General features: G+C 31.9%; 2 protein-coding genes across 2 annotated transcripts; both read left to right on the forward strand.

Annotated features, from left to right (window-relative positions):
• Window positions 1-525: 525 nt before the first annotated feature.
• Window positions 526-3,837, forward strand: LOC112696174 (pectinesterase/pectinesterase inhibitor PPE8B). The gene is made up of 3 exons (XM_025748799.3): window positions 526-1,010; window positions 1,645-2,175; window positions 3,014-3,837. Exons 1-3 carry the CDS (start codon window positions 677-679, stop codon window positions 3,709-3,711), a joined length of 1,563 nt encoding a protein of 520 aa, XP_025604584.1. The 5' UTR covers window positions 526-676; the 3' UTR covers window positions 3,712-3,837.
• Window positions 3,838-13,066: 9,229 nt separating this feature from the next.
• LOC112696185 (probable pectinesterase/pectinesterase inhibitor 12) lies at window positions 13,067-15,285 on the forward strand. The gene is made up of 2 exons (XM_025748809.2): window positions 13,067-14,079; window positions 14,335-15,285. The coding sequence occupies exons 1-2, from the start codon at window positions 13,185-13,187 to the stop codon at window positions 15,036-15,038; spliced, it is 1,599 nt and encodes a 532-aa protein (XP_025604594.1). The 5' UTR covers window positions 13,067-13,184; the 3' UTR covers window positions 15,039-15,285.
• Window positions 15,286-20,647: the final 5,362 nt, after the last annotated feature.

Genomic DNA, 20,647 nt, shown 5'->3' on the forward strand with positions numbered 1-20,647 from the left:
AATTGTGAATACTTTTAATTTGTAGATAAATATTTTATTAATTATAATATTTTAATATTGATAAAAATTTAATTATAAAATAAAAAATAATATAAAAAATTAATTAAAAAATATAAAAACATAATTACAAACTAGGTGAAACTCAAGTAATTAAAGCGAAAATATCTTCACTGATTATTAATTCATTATTTTGGAAGAAAAATGTCTTCAAGTTATTCAACCACTTAACTAAATTCTCTTAAAAAATATATTTCACTAATTATTTATTTATTCTGAAAATAAAATTGGTGTCATGTATTATTCCTCCTCTTATAAGTTATAACTTATGGAAAAATATAGATAACTAATAATATTTTTGAACAATGTGTGAACAATGTGAATTAATAGAATTAAAAGAGTAAATTTAATTAGTAGCATTAAATTATAATATAATATACTTATATTTGATTGATAGTTGTCCATGTTATTTAAGATAATCATTGTTCTCCTAACACTCTCCATTACTTATTTATACTAATTGGCCCAACATTCAGCATCTCTTCCGCATTTCTTTCCCTCTCTCCCTTATAAATACTCGCCATCTATATTCTCTCACTACATATCTTACTTCGATCAATTCCCCCTTGCAACAGAGCCACTAATAATAATACTGTAACAAAAGCACAGAGAGCCAAATATGGTTCTTTCTTCAACAAGAAAAGAGAAAAAGCCACCAATCATGGCACTCACCTTCTTGTTGATGCTTCTCCATGGACACTTCACTACTATGGCCTCTGCTTCTCGCACTCGTTTGGGAGGCTCAGCGTGCCTCAAGGTTTCACCTTCTGAGTTCGTCGGTGCTGTTAGGGAAGTTATTGGCCTCTTGGGAGATGTTGCTTCCATCTTGTCCAGGTTTAGCGGTGGCTTTGGTAATTTCCGTCTCGCCAACGCCATTCTTGACTGTCTTGATTTGTTGGACATGTCCTCCGACGAGCTTAACTGGTCTGTCTCCGCTACTCAAAACCCCAAAGGTACCATTAACCGGTCATTTCACAACATCTTTATTTCACAAAATATCAAAATTAGAAAATTTAATTTGCAGTGCCTAAATGGTGGTATATATGATAACATTGATAAAACAGTGGTTTAAAGATATTGCATATATGACTTTCAAATCTCTGTTTTGTGTTAGTTTTTCCTCTGTTCCATGAATATCGAAAAGAGGGGAGTCTATATTGTCTACTTGATGGATTTTAATTTTAACTTAAAATCCTTCATCTCTTAAGTCTTAATGGCCATTAAAATTTCATGTCATAATATCTTAACATTTTGACCATATAGTTTTTATCCAAACTCTACCATCAAAGATTGAATAATACAACTCATGATTAATAACTAACTGGTCCAGTGTGTCCCCCCTCTTATTCTCTTCATTCGAGACAATGAAAAATGCATATTCTAAATACAAGGTCTTGTACCACTAGTCACTAGCCAAACAATTTTATTAGGTCCTTTAAATTACTTCCAGCTGTATTCTTATTCTTTGTAAGATAAGATGTGTACATTTTTTCACTCATGATAAAGTTAGATCATGATATGATGATACATAACGATACTAATGACTAACCTATTTGAAATGTGACATTACTATCATTAATGTTGTAGGAAAAAACAACAGTACAGGAAACTTAGGATCCGATTTGAAGACATGGCTAAGTGCTGCCCTGGCAAATCCAGAGACATGCCTCGATGGATTCGAAGGCACAAGCAGTATCGTGAAAGGATTAGTCTCCAGCGGCCTTGGACAAGTGACATCGCTGGTGAAGAATCTCCTTGCAAAGGTTGATGTCCCCCACCATGATGTCTCCCACAGTGCCGGCGTGGACCAGTTTCCTTCGTGGGTGAAGCCGGGGGAGAGGAAGCTTCTGCAGGCAAATGGAGTGGCTGCCGATGCTGTGGTGGCTTTAGATGGAAGTGGAAAGTTCACAAGGGTGATGGATGCGATTATGGCTGCGCCGGATTATAGCATGAAGAGGTTTGTGATTTACGTGAAGAGAGGTGTTTACAATGAGAACGTGGAGATTAAGAAGAAGAAGTGGAATATCATGATGATCGGAGATGGTATCGGTGCCACTGTTATTACCGGCAACCGGAGTGTTGTTGACGGCTGGACAACTTTCCGATCTGCCACCTTTGGTAAAAATTTTAAGTTAATTTGGATTAACTATATTATATTACTAAATAATGGGTAATTTGGATAAACTATACTATATTATTAATAGGTAATTTTAGAGAGACAAAAAAGAAGTTCAAAATTTATCTTATTTAGTATTTATTAATTGTTGCAACAATTAATGAATGTTAAATAAGATAAATTATAACTGTTTTTTGCTAATTTTTTTGTTACTAAATATTTTTTATTATACCACTTTGATAAAGACATTAAAAATATTTTTTTAAAGAAGTTTACATGAATTATGATATTATTTGACATTTTTATTAAATCGATTAAAAATTTATTTTTTAATCATTCAGAATAAAATCAGTTTATTATAACAACAATAATAAACTAAATTGTCCCCACTATAATTATTAGATATGATTTGATCCGATCTATTTACATAATTTAAACGGAATTATGTTTAAATTTTTTGATGAAAAGATAAATATATTCCTAATTTTTATTTTAAGAAAATTTTAAAAAAAATAATTCAATAAATTATATAAATTAGTCGATTCGACCGGATCTGATAACAATTAGATTTATTGTTATTGTTATAAAAAAATTGATTTTATTTTACTTTATTAAAAAATTAAAAAGTAATTGATTTATTAATACGTCAAATAATTTAACACATAAATGTCTTTAAAAAACAAAACGTCTTTACGAAACATCTCCCGTAAAAATTTAAGCATTAATTGCGGGATACACGATAATTGATATCCATATGTCTGCGTCAAACAATTGATATTGCTGCAATGAAGATACACCTTGTAAACCTCTAATAATCTGTATAATGGTTGTCACGTGTAGCTGTAAGTGGAAGAGGATTCATAGCACGAGACATTACTTTTCAGAACACAGCAGGACCAGAGAAGCACCAAGCAGTGGCACTAAGATCCGATTCCGACCTCTCAGTCTTCTTCCGTTGTGGAATCTTGGGCTACCAAGACAGCCTCTACACTCACACAATGCGTCAATTCTTCAGAGAGTGCACAATCTCCGGCACAGTCGATTTCATCTTTGGCGATGCAACCGCAGTCTTCCAAAAATGCAATGTACTTGTCAAGAAAGGGTTACAGAATCAAAAGAACACAATCACCGCACAAGGTAGAAAAGATCCTAATGAACCAACAGGATTCTCGTTACAATTCTGCAACGTAACTGCTGATTCTGACCTAGTTTCTTTTGTTAACACCACGGAGACTTTCTTGGGGAGGCCGTGGAAAACGTATTCAAGAACCATTTTTATGCAAAATTATATGAGCGAGATTATAAGGCCGCAAGGGTGGTTAGAGTGGAACGGTAACTTTGCGTTGGATACACTATATTATGCTGAGTATATGAATACTGGTGCCGGTGCAGGTTTAGCTAACAGAGTCAAATGGCCCGGATACCATGTTTTGAATAGCTCCAGTGAAGCTAGCAATTTTACTGTCGCACAGTTCATTCAAGGAAATTTATGGTTGCCTTCAACTGGTGTAGCATTCACAGCTGGATTAACGCTTTAAATTAAAAATTTACTTAATCAATATGGCAAATAATCTTGCCAATCTTGTATACTATATACTATATAAAGGAAAAATGTATTACCTTCAAGAAGAAAATGCCGAAGAATTGCAATGTTTTGATCTTCACAGCTTCACTCTAATTCATTTGTACTTTGTTATTAAAGGTGTCTCTGTATTTTCAGTTTCACGGATGTGTTTTTTCTTTTCTATATCAAGTTTATTTATTTGGCAACAGTGGATAAGTGAGATACTGACAATAGTGGCTACTCATGAATTTTTTTTAATCCGAAGATAATAGTAGTTAAGACATGAATATGTTATATTAATTCATTTAATAGTTCTCTATTATATTATTTTTGCAAGAAAAAATATCTTTATATGAATAATAACATAATCATATTTACAAAATTGACATATTAAATTATAGAGTACACACCCTTGCCTCTAGTGTTTTAGATGCATTGCATCATGTCTCATCCGTATTATTACTTAATAAAAAACAATTGTGCTAAGTGAAAACCACATTTAAGTGTTTGATTTCGGTCTATTTTGTAATTTTATTTTTCTACTGTTATTTAATAATTTAATCACGTTATTAATATTAATTGAATTTTGTCATAAAGAAAAAGATGTGATTATTATTGATCAATAATGTAAAAATTAAGTGACTTACATCTACAACAAATTAAAAAAATTTCTTTCATTTTAAAATTAATTAGTTTTGGAAGTTAAAGATGTATTATTTAGAATTTAATTTTTATCACTAATAAAGTGATAAGTATTCATATGCACTTAGTTATTTATACTTTTAAGTTCATCATTTTGTTGCGTTTGGCACCATTTCAATTTCATCCCTAAATTAAACTTGAATATGGTAACGTCGATATTTTTCAATGTACGGAAATTAAATCTATTAGTACTATCAATGTCAGTTTACAAATTATTTTTTGTCTATAGCATCACCATTATTATTATGGCTAGTTCATCCATTATATATTCAATAGCTTTTGCAGTTAGCACTTAGCAATAATGAGCTTCGACAGCATTCTGCATCATTTTAGATAGATTTTCTATGTGAGATGAGTTTCTGTGGTGCCGTGGCAAAATCACTGAATGCATAATAGTAGTTTTATAATCAAATCATAAGTTTGGTGGTGCTAATCAAGTACCACTACCTACTAATGTGGTTGTGGTGCACCCTCTGGTTTCGGTTTCAGGCTTCCACCTAGCACCTAAAGGGCCCCATAACTCGGGATATTTTAAGGGACCTATACTAATTAACCATTAACAATGACGAATCCAAAAAACTTTAAAAATAATGATAAAAATATTTATATTAAAATAAATATTATTAAATATTATTAATTATATTAAAAATATAATAAAATATAAAAATTAATAAACACTTTTATTTTTAAAATATTATTTATTATATATAATTTATAAAAAAATATTTTTTATTTTTAAAACTTGAACTTAAAACATCTTAATTAAATTATAAATAACTTATCATTTTAACTAAATTTATTTTTATACATATTTAATAATAAAATAAATAAATTAGGTAGTATGTTAGTACCTATTAATACATTATTAGTATTTATAATTTGAAACTAGAATTATATATAAATACCAAAATAAACTAAATCTGTATATAAAAAATATGTTTATATAAAATAATAGAATTTAATTTATAATTATTTCGGTCTCTTTCTTTTTAAAATAATTAAATTTTTTATATATTTTTTAATTTAATTTTGACGCATTGTCGGATTAAATATTTTTTGCATCTATTTAATTATATATTGTAATTAAAAAATAATTTTATATATTCATCAGTAAATAAGTTTCTAAAAGAATAAATATAATTAAATGACTATGCAAAATATACATATTTTAATATATCAAAATTAACTTTTATATTTTTAAATAATTATTCTACTATTTATTATAATTTTTTAAATATTAATTACCAACCATTCAATTAAAAAATTTATTTGTTATAATATTTATGACATAAAATATTTTTTAATCTAAAATAGTTGTAACAAACAAGATTATTTAAAAATAAATTAAAAAGTATTATATAATTTTAAATAAAAAATATTAATTAATAAATAGATACTATTTTTTCTTATCTCAACTAATTTTTTAAGACGAAAAAAGATATTAATAATTTTATTTATATTTAAAAAATCAAGATTTAATTTAGTAATTAACTAATTAATTAATTTTAAAATTATATTATCACTGTTTATTAATTTTTTTATTAAATTAATTTATTTACTTATTTTTAATTTTATATTAAATAAAAATTAATAAAATAAATATTATTACATATTAAATTTAATAAAATATTATTTTTAACATAAATCTCAAAATAAAATCTTATAAATTTTTATGGAAACAAAAAATATAATTATATTAAAGACAAATAAACTTTTTTTTTAAAATTTAATAGGGGCAAGTGGCTCCTTTCTATGCATCTGGGTCTGTTCTGGTAATGAATAAAGTGACAATTTTACAAACTAATTCTTGGAGTGTGATGCGCAAAAAATAAATTTAAATTTTCAATATTTGTTTATTAAATAAATTAATAAATTAATCATCAGACCAATTCTTAATTTAAGATTCGAGTTAAGTCGAGTTTTAAATGTTCTTAATTTAAAGTCTAAAGTTTAAAATTTAATTTAGTTTTTAATATTTAAAATGACTAAATATTAAATAAAAATAATAAATTTTATTAATTATATAATTTTATAATATATTTTTTAGATTCGCAAGATAAATTTTTTTTTTTTAATTGTGCATCCAGTACCAATGCCACTTAAGGGAAAAAGAGATCATTAAAGTCATATTTAAATTTACTATATGGACAATAATAGAGACAACAAAATAAATCAAAAAAATGCATAATGTCAGGACGGAGTTAGAGTAATTCTTAGGAGGGGGCCAATATAAAAATATAATATTAGAAGAAAAAAAATAAAATTAAGGGGGCTAATATAAAAATTAATGACCTTTATACATTAAAATTTTTTATTTAGGGGGCCATTGCCCCCTTCTCTAATACTTGCCTTCGCCCCTGCATAATGTTGTGATAAGAATGGGACGTGGATGTCCATTCCCGTGTGAAGCTCACATTCTAAATAGAGAATGTATTTAATAAGATTGAAAAAATTACTTTCTTGTATGCATATAAATAGGACCTTAAGCCTCGTAAATACACACATCAATAAAAAACATCTATTCTCTCTCTACAAATCATAGTAATTATGGTAGGGTGATATTAATATTAGTGAATATTAATGCTAGAGTCTTTCATTTATATTTCTTTATTTTATCTTCTTTATTTAGTTATTTTATAACACGTTATCAGCACGAAACTCTAACGAAATTTTAGGAAGACTCGAGGTAACAAATTTTTATTATGTCAAAACTCTTTCATCTTGAATATAATGCTTTTGATATATCTGGATACTATATACTAAAATCCATCTTGATTCAATGGATCTTAGAGATACCATTAAGGCTGAAAATAATACATCCCAAAAGGATAAAGTTAAAGCTATGATTTTTCTTCGTCGTAATTCTGACGTATGATTGAAAAATGAATATCCCACATTAAAAGATCTTGCAGATATGTGGAAAGACCTTGAAAAAAGGTACAATCATCAAAAGACGGTGATACTTTCTCAAGCCCGATATGTTAGAGAAATTTTTCACGATCTTCCATGTCTCGAATGTGCTCCTGCAATAGCAATATCGAGAAAAAGAATTTAAAAATATTCTGAGTTAATTTTTTGCTTTTTTGTTGTTGAACGTAACAATGAGTTGCTCTTAAGAAATCATGAAGTGCGCGCAGCTGGCGCCGCCCCATTTCCTGAAGCAAATGCGGCAAATCATAACCCTAGAAGAGGTAAATGGCAAGGTTTTGGTAACAAGAAAAAATATGGAAGGAAAATGAATTATGTTCACAAGAAAGGATCTCACCAGAAGTGGGATAAAGAAATGAACAATGGGCAAAATAGATTAATTGAGGATAAATACTTCCGTTGTGGTGGAAAAGACCATTAGTCACGCACCTGTCATATCCCAAGGTACCTAGTTGATCTTTATCAAGCATCCTTAAAAAAAGGATGACAAAGGAAAGAAAACAAATTTTGTTTCAAATGATGAAAATTCCACCACTCATTATGATGTATCTAATTTCTTTAAGGATTCTAAAGAAAATATTGGCTATTTGATCAATGATGGAATAGTTTGATATATATATGTGTGTTTGTTTGTTAAGTATTCATGTGAATAATTTTACTGTGCATGTACTTCTACTCATTTTATTATTATTATTATTATTGAAGAAAAATGGCAATGACATATTCTGAAGATATTTGTCTTGCGGATAGTGCAAGTTCGCACACTATTCTTAAAAGTAATATATATTTTACCCATCTTGTGCCAAAAGAAGAAATCATTAATACTATTATTGGCTCAGACAATGTGATAGAAGGCTTCGAAAGAGTTATAATTTTGTTTCCTGGAGGAACAAAATTTATAATAAATAATGCACTATTGTCTACAAAGTCTCGAAGAAACTTGTTGAGCTTTAAAGATATTTGCCGATGGATATCATATTGAGACTACGAACGAGAGAAATCATGAGTATTTATGTATCACAACTCATGATTCAAATAAGAAAGTTATATTAGAAAAGTTACCCTCACTTTCATCTGGGTTATATTATACTAAAATTAGTGCAATTGAATCACATGCCACTGTAAACCAGAAGTTTACTAGCCCAAATAAATTCATAACTTGGCATGATAGATTGGGTCATCCGGGAACAACCATGAGAAGGAGAATTATTGAAAACTCTCATGGACATTCACTAAAGAACCAGAAGATTCTTAAAACTAGTGAATTTTGTTGTGCTGCATGTTCTCAGGGAAAGTTAATTTTAAGGCCATCACCAGTAAAGGTTGGATTTGAGTCCCTTGAATTCCTAGAAAGGATTCAAGGTGATATATGTGGACCCATTCATCCACCATGTGGATCTTTTAGATATTTTATGGTTCTAATAGACGCATCTTCAAGATGGTCACATGTGTGCTTATTATCTTCTCGCAACCTGGCGTTTGCGAGATTACTAGCTCAAATTATTAGATTAAAAGCACAATTTCCAGAAAATCTAATCAAAGCAATTCGTCTTGATAATGCTGGTGAATTTACTTCCCAAGCTTTTGATGCTTATTGTATGGCTAATGAAATAAGTGTTGAACATCCAGTAGCTTATGTTCACACACAAAATGGGTTAGCAGAATCACTTATTAAACGCCTCCAATTAATTGCTAGACCCTTGCTTATGAGAACAAATCTCCCAACCTTGGTTTGGGGGCATGCTATTTTACATGCCGCAGCACTTATTCGTTTGAGGCCAACGAGTTACCATCAGTTCTCTCCTATGCAATTAGCTTTTGGCCAGCAGCCAAATGTTTCCCATTTAAGAATATTTGGGTGTGCGATATATGTTCCCATTGCACCACCTAATCGCACCAAAATAGGACCCCAAAGAAAATTGGGGATATATGATGGATATGATTCTCCCTCTATAGTGAGGTATCTTGAAATACAAATTGGAGATGTATTTAAAGCCCGATTTGCGGATTGTCATTTTGATGAATCAAAATTTCTAACATTAGGGGGAGAGAATAAGTTTCCTAAAAAGGAACTTAATTGGAATGCATCATCGTTGATGCATTTAGATCTTCGATCAGGGCAATGTGAACTAGAAGTTTAAAAGATTATACATTTGCAAAGAATAGCAAATGAAATGCCTGATGCATTTTCCGATACAAAGAGGATAACAAAATCTTATATACCAGCGGAAAATGCCCCAATTCGAATTGATGTCCCAATAGGACAAGTAGCCACTGAAGCAAATTCACGCCAGAAGCATGGTAGGACGAAAAATGCCCCAATTCGAATTGATGTCCCAGTAGGACAAATAGCCACTAAAACAAATACACGCCAGAAGCATGGCAGGCCTGTCGGTTTCAAAGATAAAAAATTCTCGAAAGAGAAAATAGGTAAATACTATTCCTGTTAAAAAAGACACAGTAAAGACACCTGCAGTTGTCCAAACTTCTAATATAATTTTAACGCCAGAAGACGTTCAGGTACCTGAAAATTGTGAAAATGATGAGATCTCGATAAATTATGTCTTTACAGGAGAGAAATGGGACCAAAATAAGACAATTGTCAATGCAATATTTGCATATAATGTGACATTAAATATCATGCATGAAAGTAAGGATCTTGAGCCAACATCAGTTGAAAAATGTCGACAAAGGAATGATTGGCCAAAAATGGAAAGAAGCATGAAGGATGAATTAGACTCACTTGCAAAACATGAAGTCTTTGAACCTGTAGTCCGTACACCTGAAGATGTAAAACCTATTGGATACCGATGGGTATTTGTGAGAAAACGAAATGAGAAAAATGAAGTTGTGCGCTACAAAGTCCGACTTGTGGCACAAGGTTTTTCACAAAGGCCTGGTATAGATTATGAAGAAACGTATTCCCCTGTAGTGGATGCGATAACATTGCGTTATTTGGTCAGTTTATCTGCATATCATAAATTTTAGATGGATTTAATGGATGTGGTAACAAGCTATTTATATGGCTCATTAGATCGGGATATCTATATGAAAGTCCCTGAAGGACTAAAGATATCTAAACTATCCAGTGAATATTCGCAAGGGTTATACTTAGTTAAATTGTAAAGATCTTTATATGGCCTAAAGCAATCTAGACGATTGTGGTATAATCGTCTTACTGAGTATCTGGCCAAAAATGGATTCAAGAATGATGATATCTGCCTTTTCATAAAGAAAACTACATCTGGATTCATTATAATTGCTGTGTACGTTGATGATTTAAATATCATTGGAACTCCTGAAGAGATTCCAACAATTATAAAAACTCTAAAAAAAGAGTTTGAGATGAAAGATCTTGGAAGAGCTAAATTTTGTCTCGGCCTGCAGATCGAGCATACAAAAAATGGGATCTTTATTCATCAAGCGACATACACAGAGAAGATCTTGAAAAGATTTTATATGGATAAGTCACATCCATTAAGTACCCCAATGATTGTAAGATCTTTAGATGTGGAAAATGATCAATTCCGTTCTAAAGAAGAGAATGAAGATATTCTTGGTCCTTAAGTATCATATCTTAGTGCCATTGGAGCGCTAATGTATCTTGCTAATAATACGCGACCTGATATATCATTCGCAGTGAATTTACTAGCAAGATATATTTTCTCTCCAACCAGAAGACATTGGAGTGGAATCAAACAAATTTTTTTATATCTTCATGGAACAGTTGATATGGGATTGTTTTATCCCTATAGATCCAAGTCACAACTAGTTGGCTATGCAAATGCCAGATACTTGTCTGATCCACACAAAGGAAGATCTCAAACAGGATATCTGTTCACATATGGTGGTACAGGTATATCATGGAGGTCCATGAAACAGACGATAGTAGCAACCTCCTCTAATCATGCTGAAATACTGGTGATTCATGAAGCTAGTCGCGAGTGTTTTTGGCCGAGGAGTCTGATTCAATATATTCTGTCATCATGTGGACTGATTGATCATAAGATAGCTCCAACTGTCCTGTTTGAAGATAATACAGCATGCATTGCTCAACTGAAAGGCGGATATATCAAAGGTGATAGAACAAAGCATATTTCTCCCAAATTCTTCTTCACTCATGATCTACAAAATCAAGTGACAATTGATATCCAACAGATATGCTCAAGTGACAATCTGGCAGATTTATTTACAAAATCACTTTCAAAATCCTCCTTTGAAAGATTAGTATATGAGATTGGGATGCGCCGATTTCAAGACATTAAATGATGTTGGCAAGAAGGGAAGACCGTACTCTTTTTTCCTTGATCAATTTTTTTTTTCGTTGGGTTTTTGATGACAAGATTTTTAATGAGGCAGTTCCCATCACAAAGGATATTGTACTCTTTTTTCTTCACTAAAGTTTTTTCTCATTGAATTTTTTTTAGTAAGGTTTTAACAATGCAATAATGTTAAATGGGCATTCAAGGGGGAGTGTTGTGATAAAAATGGGACGTGGATGCCCATCCCATGTGAAGCTCACATTCTCAAGAGAGAATATATTTAATAAGATTGAAAAAGTTACCTTCCTGTATGCATATAACTAGGACCCTAAGCCTCAGGCAAATACACACATCAATAAAAAGCATCTCTTCTCTCTCTACGAAATTTTTCTTTCTCTTCATATTATAAATATAGTATTAATATATAAATCATAGTTATTATGGTAGGGTGATATTAATATTAGTAAATATTAATACTAGAGTCTTTCATTTATATATCTTTATTTTATCTTCTTTATTTAGTTATTTTATAATACATAAGTATGTTTGTGGAACAAATTAAAGCTTGTATTATTTTTATGTGATTGTTTATTGTTATGAAACTTAAAAGTTATATCTAATTTATTAAAAAAATTAAAAATTAATATTTAATTTAAAAATATAAAAATAAATAATTTTAAAATCTAAAAATTTATGATAAAAAATAAATTAAATAAAAATTAAATATTAATTTATAAACACCGAAAAATTGACCAAATTTACACTGCCAGTTAGCTAAATATGCCAAAGCAGAAGTGGCCTGTGTGTCTCAGATAGATCTCTTTCACCGACATGATGACGTTAGTATTTTAGAAAAAAAAATATTATTTATATATTAAAATTAATCACTAAAATTAATTATTAAAAATATTATTTATATTATAATATATATTTTATATTAATAGTTAATTTTAATGACTAATTTTAATGTATATACTAGAAGAAGATGTTTCTAAAAGCTGAAATACACCTTCACAAAGCAATTTACCAAGTGGTTCTGGTTCACATAATTTAGTTTCTCTTTCGCAGCTTCTCAAGATCTTGGCAATAATGAAAAAGTTGATGTTTCAAGTATGGACAAAACAGGTTACCCACCCAAAGCAAAAACTAGGAAAAATTATCATGGCAGTCATCAAACTTTGTGCATCATGCATCCCCCTATGGCCTATGCACCAGAATAAGCTGAATTTCAAGTTTCCATAGTCAAATGAGTACTGCAAGTCTGCACCTGTATTCTTTAGTCCATACATAATTTTTGTTTAACTTGTCTAAAAGTAGAAAAGAGTGGAGTGAGACCCACTTCTTGAATAATAAAGCTTGATGAACCGATGAAATAAAAAAAGAAAAAAAAAGAAGATAAAGATGCTAGTCCCTCCTTGTTTTCGATTGTAATAACCAATAACCAATAACCAATGTATCCCGAGTGTATTATTTAAGAGATCTCAACAAGTAAACTACCTTACAACATCATTTTTCTTAAACTACTTTACAACATCATTTTTCTTAATGTCATTCCATGGCTTCTTCTACGTCTTCTAAAGCCTCCCTTTTTCTCTTAGCAACAATCTTATTCTTCTCAAATGCTTGTGCTATCAGCAACCCCTCCAATGCAGAAAACCTCAATGCATTGAAATCCTTTTGCAGAACCACACCATACCCTGAAGTTTGCTTCAACTCATTGAAGCTATCAATCTCTATAACCATATCTCCAAGCATACTCAACAACCTCCTTCAGTCTCTCCAAGTAGCTATATCAGAAGCCACAAAGCTATCTGATCTTTTCAACAATGCTGGAAACTCAAACAGCATCATAGAGAATAAAATAGGAGCAGTTCAAGACTGCAAGGAGCTCCACAAACTCACATTGTCTTCTCTGAAACGCTCTCTATCCGCAATCCGTTCGCAGAACTCGAAGGACTTGGTTGATGCAAGAACATACCTTAGTGCAGCGTTAACCAACAAAGAAACGTGTTTAGAAAGCATGGAGTCAGCTTCTGGTACCCTTAAGCCAACTCTTGTGGATTCTGTGACCAACACTTTCAAATATGTCAGCAACACTCTCTCAATGCTCCCTCGTAAGCCTGATATGAAGAAGAAGCAGAAGAAGAGCACTCCAAAGTGGTTTTTTTCAAAATCAGATGATGAAGGGTATGATCCTAGTGAAGTGATTGTTGTGGCTGCAGATGGGAGTGGGAACTTTAGCACTATCAATGAAGCTGTTGACTTTGCTCCAAGTAATAGCTTTGACAGGACAGTGATATATGTGAAAGAAGGGTTATACGAGGAGAATGTGGAGATTCCAAGTCATAAGACCAATATTGTTTTGCTTGGAGATGGAAGAGATGCCACTGTCATCACTGGTAACAGAAGTTTTGTTGATGGCTGGACTACTTTTAGATCTGCCACTCTAGGTAAACAAACCCCTTTATGATACTATTCATTATATTGATTGTGAAATGTGAACCACTTCTTAGCCTTTAAAATGTTCTGAATTAGTTATTATGATTTTTTTATTTTGTCCACTCTGGCTACTATATATGGCTTTGTTATCTCACTAATCTGTTTAATTTTTTGTAAATTTGAGTAATTATGAGATACAAAAAATGATTAAGCTCATCACCTGTTTTTTCCCCGCTCTCTCTCTCTCTCTCTGTCTTATCGATCAGCTGTGTCTGGGGATGGTTTTCTGGCTCGAGACATAGCAATTGAGAACAAAGCGGGGCCAGAGAAGCATCAAGCAGTTGCACTGAGAGTTAATGCAGACTTGACTGCATTCTACAGATGTTCAATCTATGGCTATCAAGACACACTCTACACTCACTCCTTCAGACAATTCTACAGAGAAAGCGACATATATGGCACCATAGACTTCATATTCGGAAACGCGGCAGCGATCTTTCAAGGCTGCAACATTGTTTCACTAATGCCAATACCCGGCCAGTTTACGGTTATCACCGCGCAATCACGAAGTAGCCCTGATGAGGACACAGGGATCTCAATCCAGAACAGTTCAATTGTAGCAAGCACTGATTTGAGTTCAAATTCGACGATGGTCAAGAGTTACCTTGGGAGGCCATGGAGGGTGTATTCTCGCACTCTGTACATAGAGTCGTACATTGATAAGTTCATTGACCCGTTGGGATGGACAAAGTGGAACAATAATAATGATGGTGATACTGAAGGGCTTGAGACTCTGTATTATGGAGAGTATGAGAATTATGGGGGTGGTTCAGACACTCGTAACCGTGTTGATTGGCCAGGATTCCATTTGTTGGATTACAATGATGCTTATAACTTCACTGTTTCGGAGTTCATTGCAGGTGATGCTTGGCTTGGTTCTACTTCTTTTCCGTATGATGATGGGATTTGAACTTCTTTTGCTGCAGAAGCATTTAATATCCTATTACATTGTCTAGGGATACATGAACAAGTAATGCACGAATGAGTAAGAGATACTACAATAATGTTTTTGCTGTGGTTCGATGCATATGGTGGATCTTCTCCTGTTACAGTGACACTCTTCCATACTTGTAATAAGGAGGAGTCTAACTCATAAGTCATAACCCCTTCACATGCTTCATGCTTGCTGAACTACCCATAGGCCCATATATTTGTTACTTTGGCATCTTAATATTTCCATTATTAAGAAGGATACTAAGATAAAGTTGTTTGAAAACATTTTGTTTTAAGGATGTTTACGTGTCACAAAAATCTGGCTCGCCACAAAAGTATTTTATTTAGTATTTATTAAATATTATAATAATTAATTATATCAAATAATATAAATTTTGATTATTTTTTATTAATATTTTTTTATTATTAAATATTTTTATTAAAAATATTTATTAAATTGATCAATAATTAATTTATTATAACAACAATAGTAAATTATAATTATTCGACTCGGTTAATTTTTATCAAAATTAGTAATTCAATTTTTTTTTATTTAAAGAAAGAGCTCAACACTTGAAGTAAAGTATACAAAGACAAAAAAATCAAATGATAATACACCACTTCGTAGCACACAATAACAATTCGGTCGTACAATCTACTGTTGTCTTATTTTAAAATATGACATCATTTGACATCATTATTGTCTTATTCTAAAATATGACATTATTTGACATATTTTTTCGTAGCTTAATGTTTCATGTAATTGAGAAGAACTCAATTAATCAATACTTGCGCAACTCTTTTTTTATAGGCATAGATCTCCAACTCTCAAAATGATCTTTTAAAGTATCAGAAGCAATTCACATCTGACCAACTTCCGTAATTCATACACACCATACCTTTTTATTATTAACATTCTTTTTACATAATACACACAAATTAGCATTTTATTTTAAGATTCTCAACCTGTTGAACTGGTCCTTTATACTGACCTAGTCTATCAATACAAACTAAATGAACAATTCAACTCAAGACGAAACTTTTAGTTCTCATTTCTTAACGTGTTCTATTAAAATTTAATAAATAATCTTCATTTTTTAAGTATAGATTGATAGTCCCGTTATAATTAAGTAGAGCACTATGCAGACTAATCTTATTTTCATTGTTATGCTACATATTTAGTAAATAGAAGAGGGAAAATTAAAAGAAAGACAAATACACTTTTTTTAATTCCTAAATGTGAATTTTAAATTATAAATTATAAATTTTAAATTTTAAATTTTAAAATTGAGTCATTACAATAAATATGGTCTTTAGTAACAAAAATTTTACAACGCCTTAAAACTATTCTTTTAGATAGTTGTAGACAACGATTTTTTGTAATGTTACTGTTAAATTTAACTTTTTATTATTTTATACTAACAAATTAAAATTGTTCTCTTTGACTATTTTAAAGAATGGTTTTATAACCGTTACTATGATTTGTTTTTAAGCAAAGGTTTTTTATTGTTGTTTAAATAATTGTACAAAAGAAACGCATAAAAATAGTTGCCAAAATGCTACACTTTAAAACCGTTCTATTAGATGGTCTTAGATAGTGATTTTTACAATGTTGCTGTTGAAATTCAATTTTGCATTACGTTATAATAACAAAATAAAGCCGTTCTCTTTGACTATTTTAAAGAACGGTTTTATAACCATTACAACAATTGTTTATCAAACAACAATTTTCTAGTAGTATTTAAATAATTATACAAATTAAATAATACCAATAAAAATAATTTTAAATAATCATATAAATTAAAAGTATTTTTTCTATAAATACTGAATTTATAAAATACTAAAAAACTATTATTATAAATATATAACAAATATTATTTAAAAAATGAAATTAAAATAAATTTATAATAAATATTATATATTTTTGTTATAAATATATAACAAATATTATTTTTAGAAAAAATAAATTTAAAATATATTTATAATAAATATTATTATAAAAAATAATTTTAAAATAATTTTAAAATAAATATTAAATCTTTATTGAAATTTTTTTCTCTAAGATAACCACGGACTCTACTCAAAATCAAAAACAAAAACCAAGACTCTACTGATCTCTTAAAAAAGAAATCATAGCGCGTTCTTCTTCCTCCCTCCACCATCAACGTAACTCTAACCCACACCAACCCAGGCCATCAGACCATCATCGCACCGCAGCTCACCAACCCAGGCCATCACCCCCGATGCGCCGTCCTTCTTTCCAAAATCGTCACTACTTCCTTCTTCCCAAAATTGTCGCTGCGTCCTTCCTAAAGTCGTCGCTGCGTCCTTCACTTCCCGGAGTCGCTGACTCTCTCCTCTCCACGGCGTCGCTGCTTCTCCGTTCTCCGCAGCCTCCTTGCTTCTCCCCTGTTCTGCTTCTGCTTCGTTGCTTCTCCCATGTTCTACTTCTGCTTCATTGCTTCTACCTCGCTGCTTTTGCTTCACTGCCCTAACTGATTGTGGGTTGTGTGAGTTTCTGCTTTTGTGTTTGTTTTAGTCCTTTGAATAGTTTCTGCTTTAATGTTGATTTTTTGGCCCAATTTTAGGCCTAAGAGATAAACAGTTGCTTCACTTGAAGGCAGAGACGGCCCAAGACCCCCCAAAAAAAGGCAGAGAGAGCGTTCACCTTAGCCGTTTCGAGAGCAGATGGCGTCTTGAGAGACCACCGATCCAGGGACAAGTTGGAGTGCAGTTGGCAATCTCTTTTACGGCGGTGGCAAGTTCAGTTAGTCCTTGTGGACTTGTAGATAAGGCTGTCCACGGATCAGATCGGATCGGATATGGTCGAAAATTCGATCCGATCCGCACAATTCCTATTGGATCGGATCGGATACAATATCCGCATTTTTTAGTGTCGGATCGGATTACAGAAATATCCGCATGATTAAGCTCATTTTTTTATTATCTTTTTAAGTAAAAAATTCAATAAAAAATGTTTCTTTCACACTTTTAAATCTATCTGTTCCTAAAATAATTTTAATCAAATTTTTTCTAAATAACAAAAATAAAATAATATAATACATAAATAACAAGTTTAACAACTACTAACTAAAACATACAAACTAACAAATAAGTAAATATAATAACAAACATTCCAACAAACACTTCCAATAAGTGAAAACAACAAGTACTAAAATACTAAAAGCCTCATTTAAAATAAAACAGCAACATTATAACACACTAAAATCTAAACAATCTGCAAATGCTTATCAACCATCAGCAGAAATAAAACAACTTGATCCAAGATTATACATTGAGAATGAAGTTTCTTGCTACTTAAAAATAAAACAACTTGATCCATCCCTTCTTAAATCAGCAAGCAGCAGACATCAGCAGCAACCATGAATCGTGTATTCCTATTAAAATAATACATATTGAAAAATTAGTGAAACATGTTAGAATAAATTGAACAAAAAAATAGTCTAAGTTATTATAGTACTTAGTTATAAACTTATAATACCTAAGATGGTTCAAGAGGATGTAATTGACTTTGAACTTCAGGATCTCCAGCACTAGTAACTCCAGCAAATTCTATTCAATTAAACAACCAAATATGTCAAAGCCAATGGGATAAAATAAAGAATAAAGAATAAAGAATGACGAAAAATAAATGAACCAATTTATTATATACCTGAATCAACCGCAGCATTTCCTTCATCAAGCTCAACCAAAATCTTAGCAGGTTTTAACCAATTTTGAGTACAAATTAAAGCCTCTACAGTGGTGGGACTCAAAGCACTATGATAAGGGTCAAGGACACGACCTCTGGTGCTAAAAACTGACTCAGACGCCACAATAGAAACAGGAACGGCAAATATATCTCTAGCCATGCAAGACAGAATTCGATACCTCAGAGTCTTTCCTCTCCACCATCTCAATATATCAAATCCACTAAAAATTTTTGTCACTTCATCTTCCAAATACCTATCCATCTCATTCTTCTTGAGCTCACTTAACTTTATCCTTTGTGTTTGTTTCCACTTGCTCATAGGGTCTTCAATCATAATGCTATCAATGTCACTCGTGTCTAAACTAGAATTTGGTGTAGTATTGAAAGAAAAGCTAGTATCTTGAGTATCTTCAGGGGGACGAGGATTCCATATGGTATATTGCTCAAACAATTTTGTAATAATATCCTTCAATTTTTTGAAGATCCTTGAGGACTGATGAGCGGATAATTTATACGCTTTTTGGCATTGTTTTTAGTATGTTTTTAGTATGTTTTAGTTAGTTTTTAGTATATTTTTACTAGTTTTTAGTTAAAATTCACTTTTCTGGACTTTACTATGAGTTTGTGTGTTTTTCTGTGATTTCAGGTATTTTCTGGCTGAAATTAAGGGACCTGAGCAAAAATCTGATTCAGAGGCTGAAAAGGACCGCAGATGCTGTTGGATTCTGACCTCCCTGCATTCCAAGTAGATTTTCTGGAGCTACAGAAGCCCAATTGGCGCGCTCTCAACTGCGTTGGAAAGTAGACATCCTGGGCTTTCCAGCAATATATAATAGTTCATACTTTTTCTGAGATTTGATGGCCCAAACCGGTGTTCCAAATCAGCTCAAAACTGCCCGGCGTTAAACGCCGGAACTGGCACAAGAATGGGAGTTAAACGCCCAAACTGGCACAAAAGCTGGCGTTTAACTCCAAGAGAAGTCTCTACATGAAAATGCTTCAATGCTCAGCCCAAGCACACACCAAGTGAGCCCGGAAGTGGATTTTTATGTCATTTACTCATCCTTGTAAACCCTAGGCTACTAGTTCTCTACAAATAGGACCTTTTACTATTGAATTCTTATCTTGGTAGCTATCTTTAGTCTTATGCTATCTTAGATCATGGGGGCTGGCCTCACGGCCATGCCTAGACCTTGTTCTTATGTATTTTCAACGGTGGAGTTTCTACACACCATAGATTAAGGTGTGGAGCTCTGCTGTACCTCAAGTATTAATGCAATTACTATTGTTCTTCTATTCAATTAAGCTTATTCTTATTCTAAGATATTCATTTGCACCCAAGAACATGATGAATGTGATGATTATGTGACACTCATCATCATTCTCACTTATGAACGAGTACCTGACAACCACTTCTGTTCTACAAGAAAACAAGGCTTGAATGTTTATCTCTTGGATCCCTTGATCGGAATCTTCGTGGTATAAGCTAGAATTGATGGTAGCATTCAAGAGAATCCGGAAGGTCTAAACCTTGTCTGTGGTATTCTGAGTAAGATTCAATGATTGAATGACTGTGATGAGCTTCAAACTCCTGAAGGCTGGGTGTTAGTGATAGACGCAAAAGAATCACTGGATTCTATTCCAACCTGATTGAGAACCGACAGATGATTAGCCGTGCCGTGACAGGGTGCGTAGAACATTTTCACTGAGAGGATGGGAGGTAGCCACTGACAACGGTGAAACCCTACATACAGCTTGCCATGGAAAGGAGTAAGAAGGATTGGATGAAGACAGTAGAAAAGCAGAGAGACGGAAGGGACAAAGCATCTACATTCGCTTATCTGAAATTCTCACCAATGAATTACATAAGTATC

The sequence above is a fragment of the Arachis hypogaea genome, chromosome 1 (genome assembly GCF_003086295.3).
Source record: "Arachis hypogaea cultivar Tifrunner chromosome 1, arahy.Tifrunner.gnm2.J5K5, whole genome shotgun sequence".
Lineage (NCBI taxonomy): Eukaryota > Viridiplantae > Streptophyta > Magnoliopsida > Fabales > Fabaceae > Arachis > Arachis hypogaea.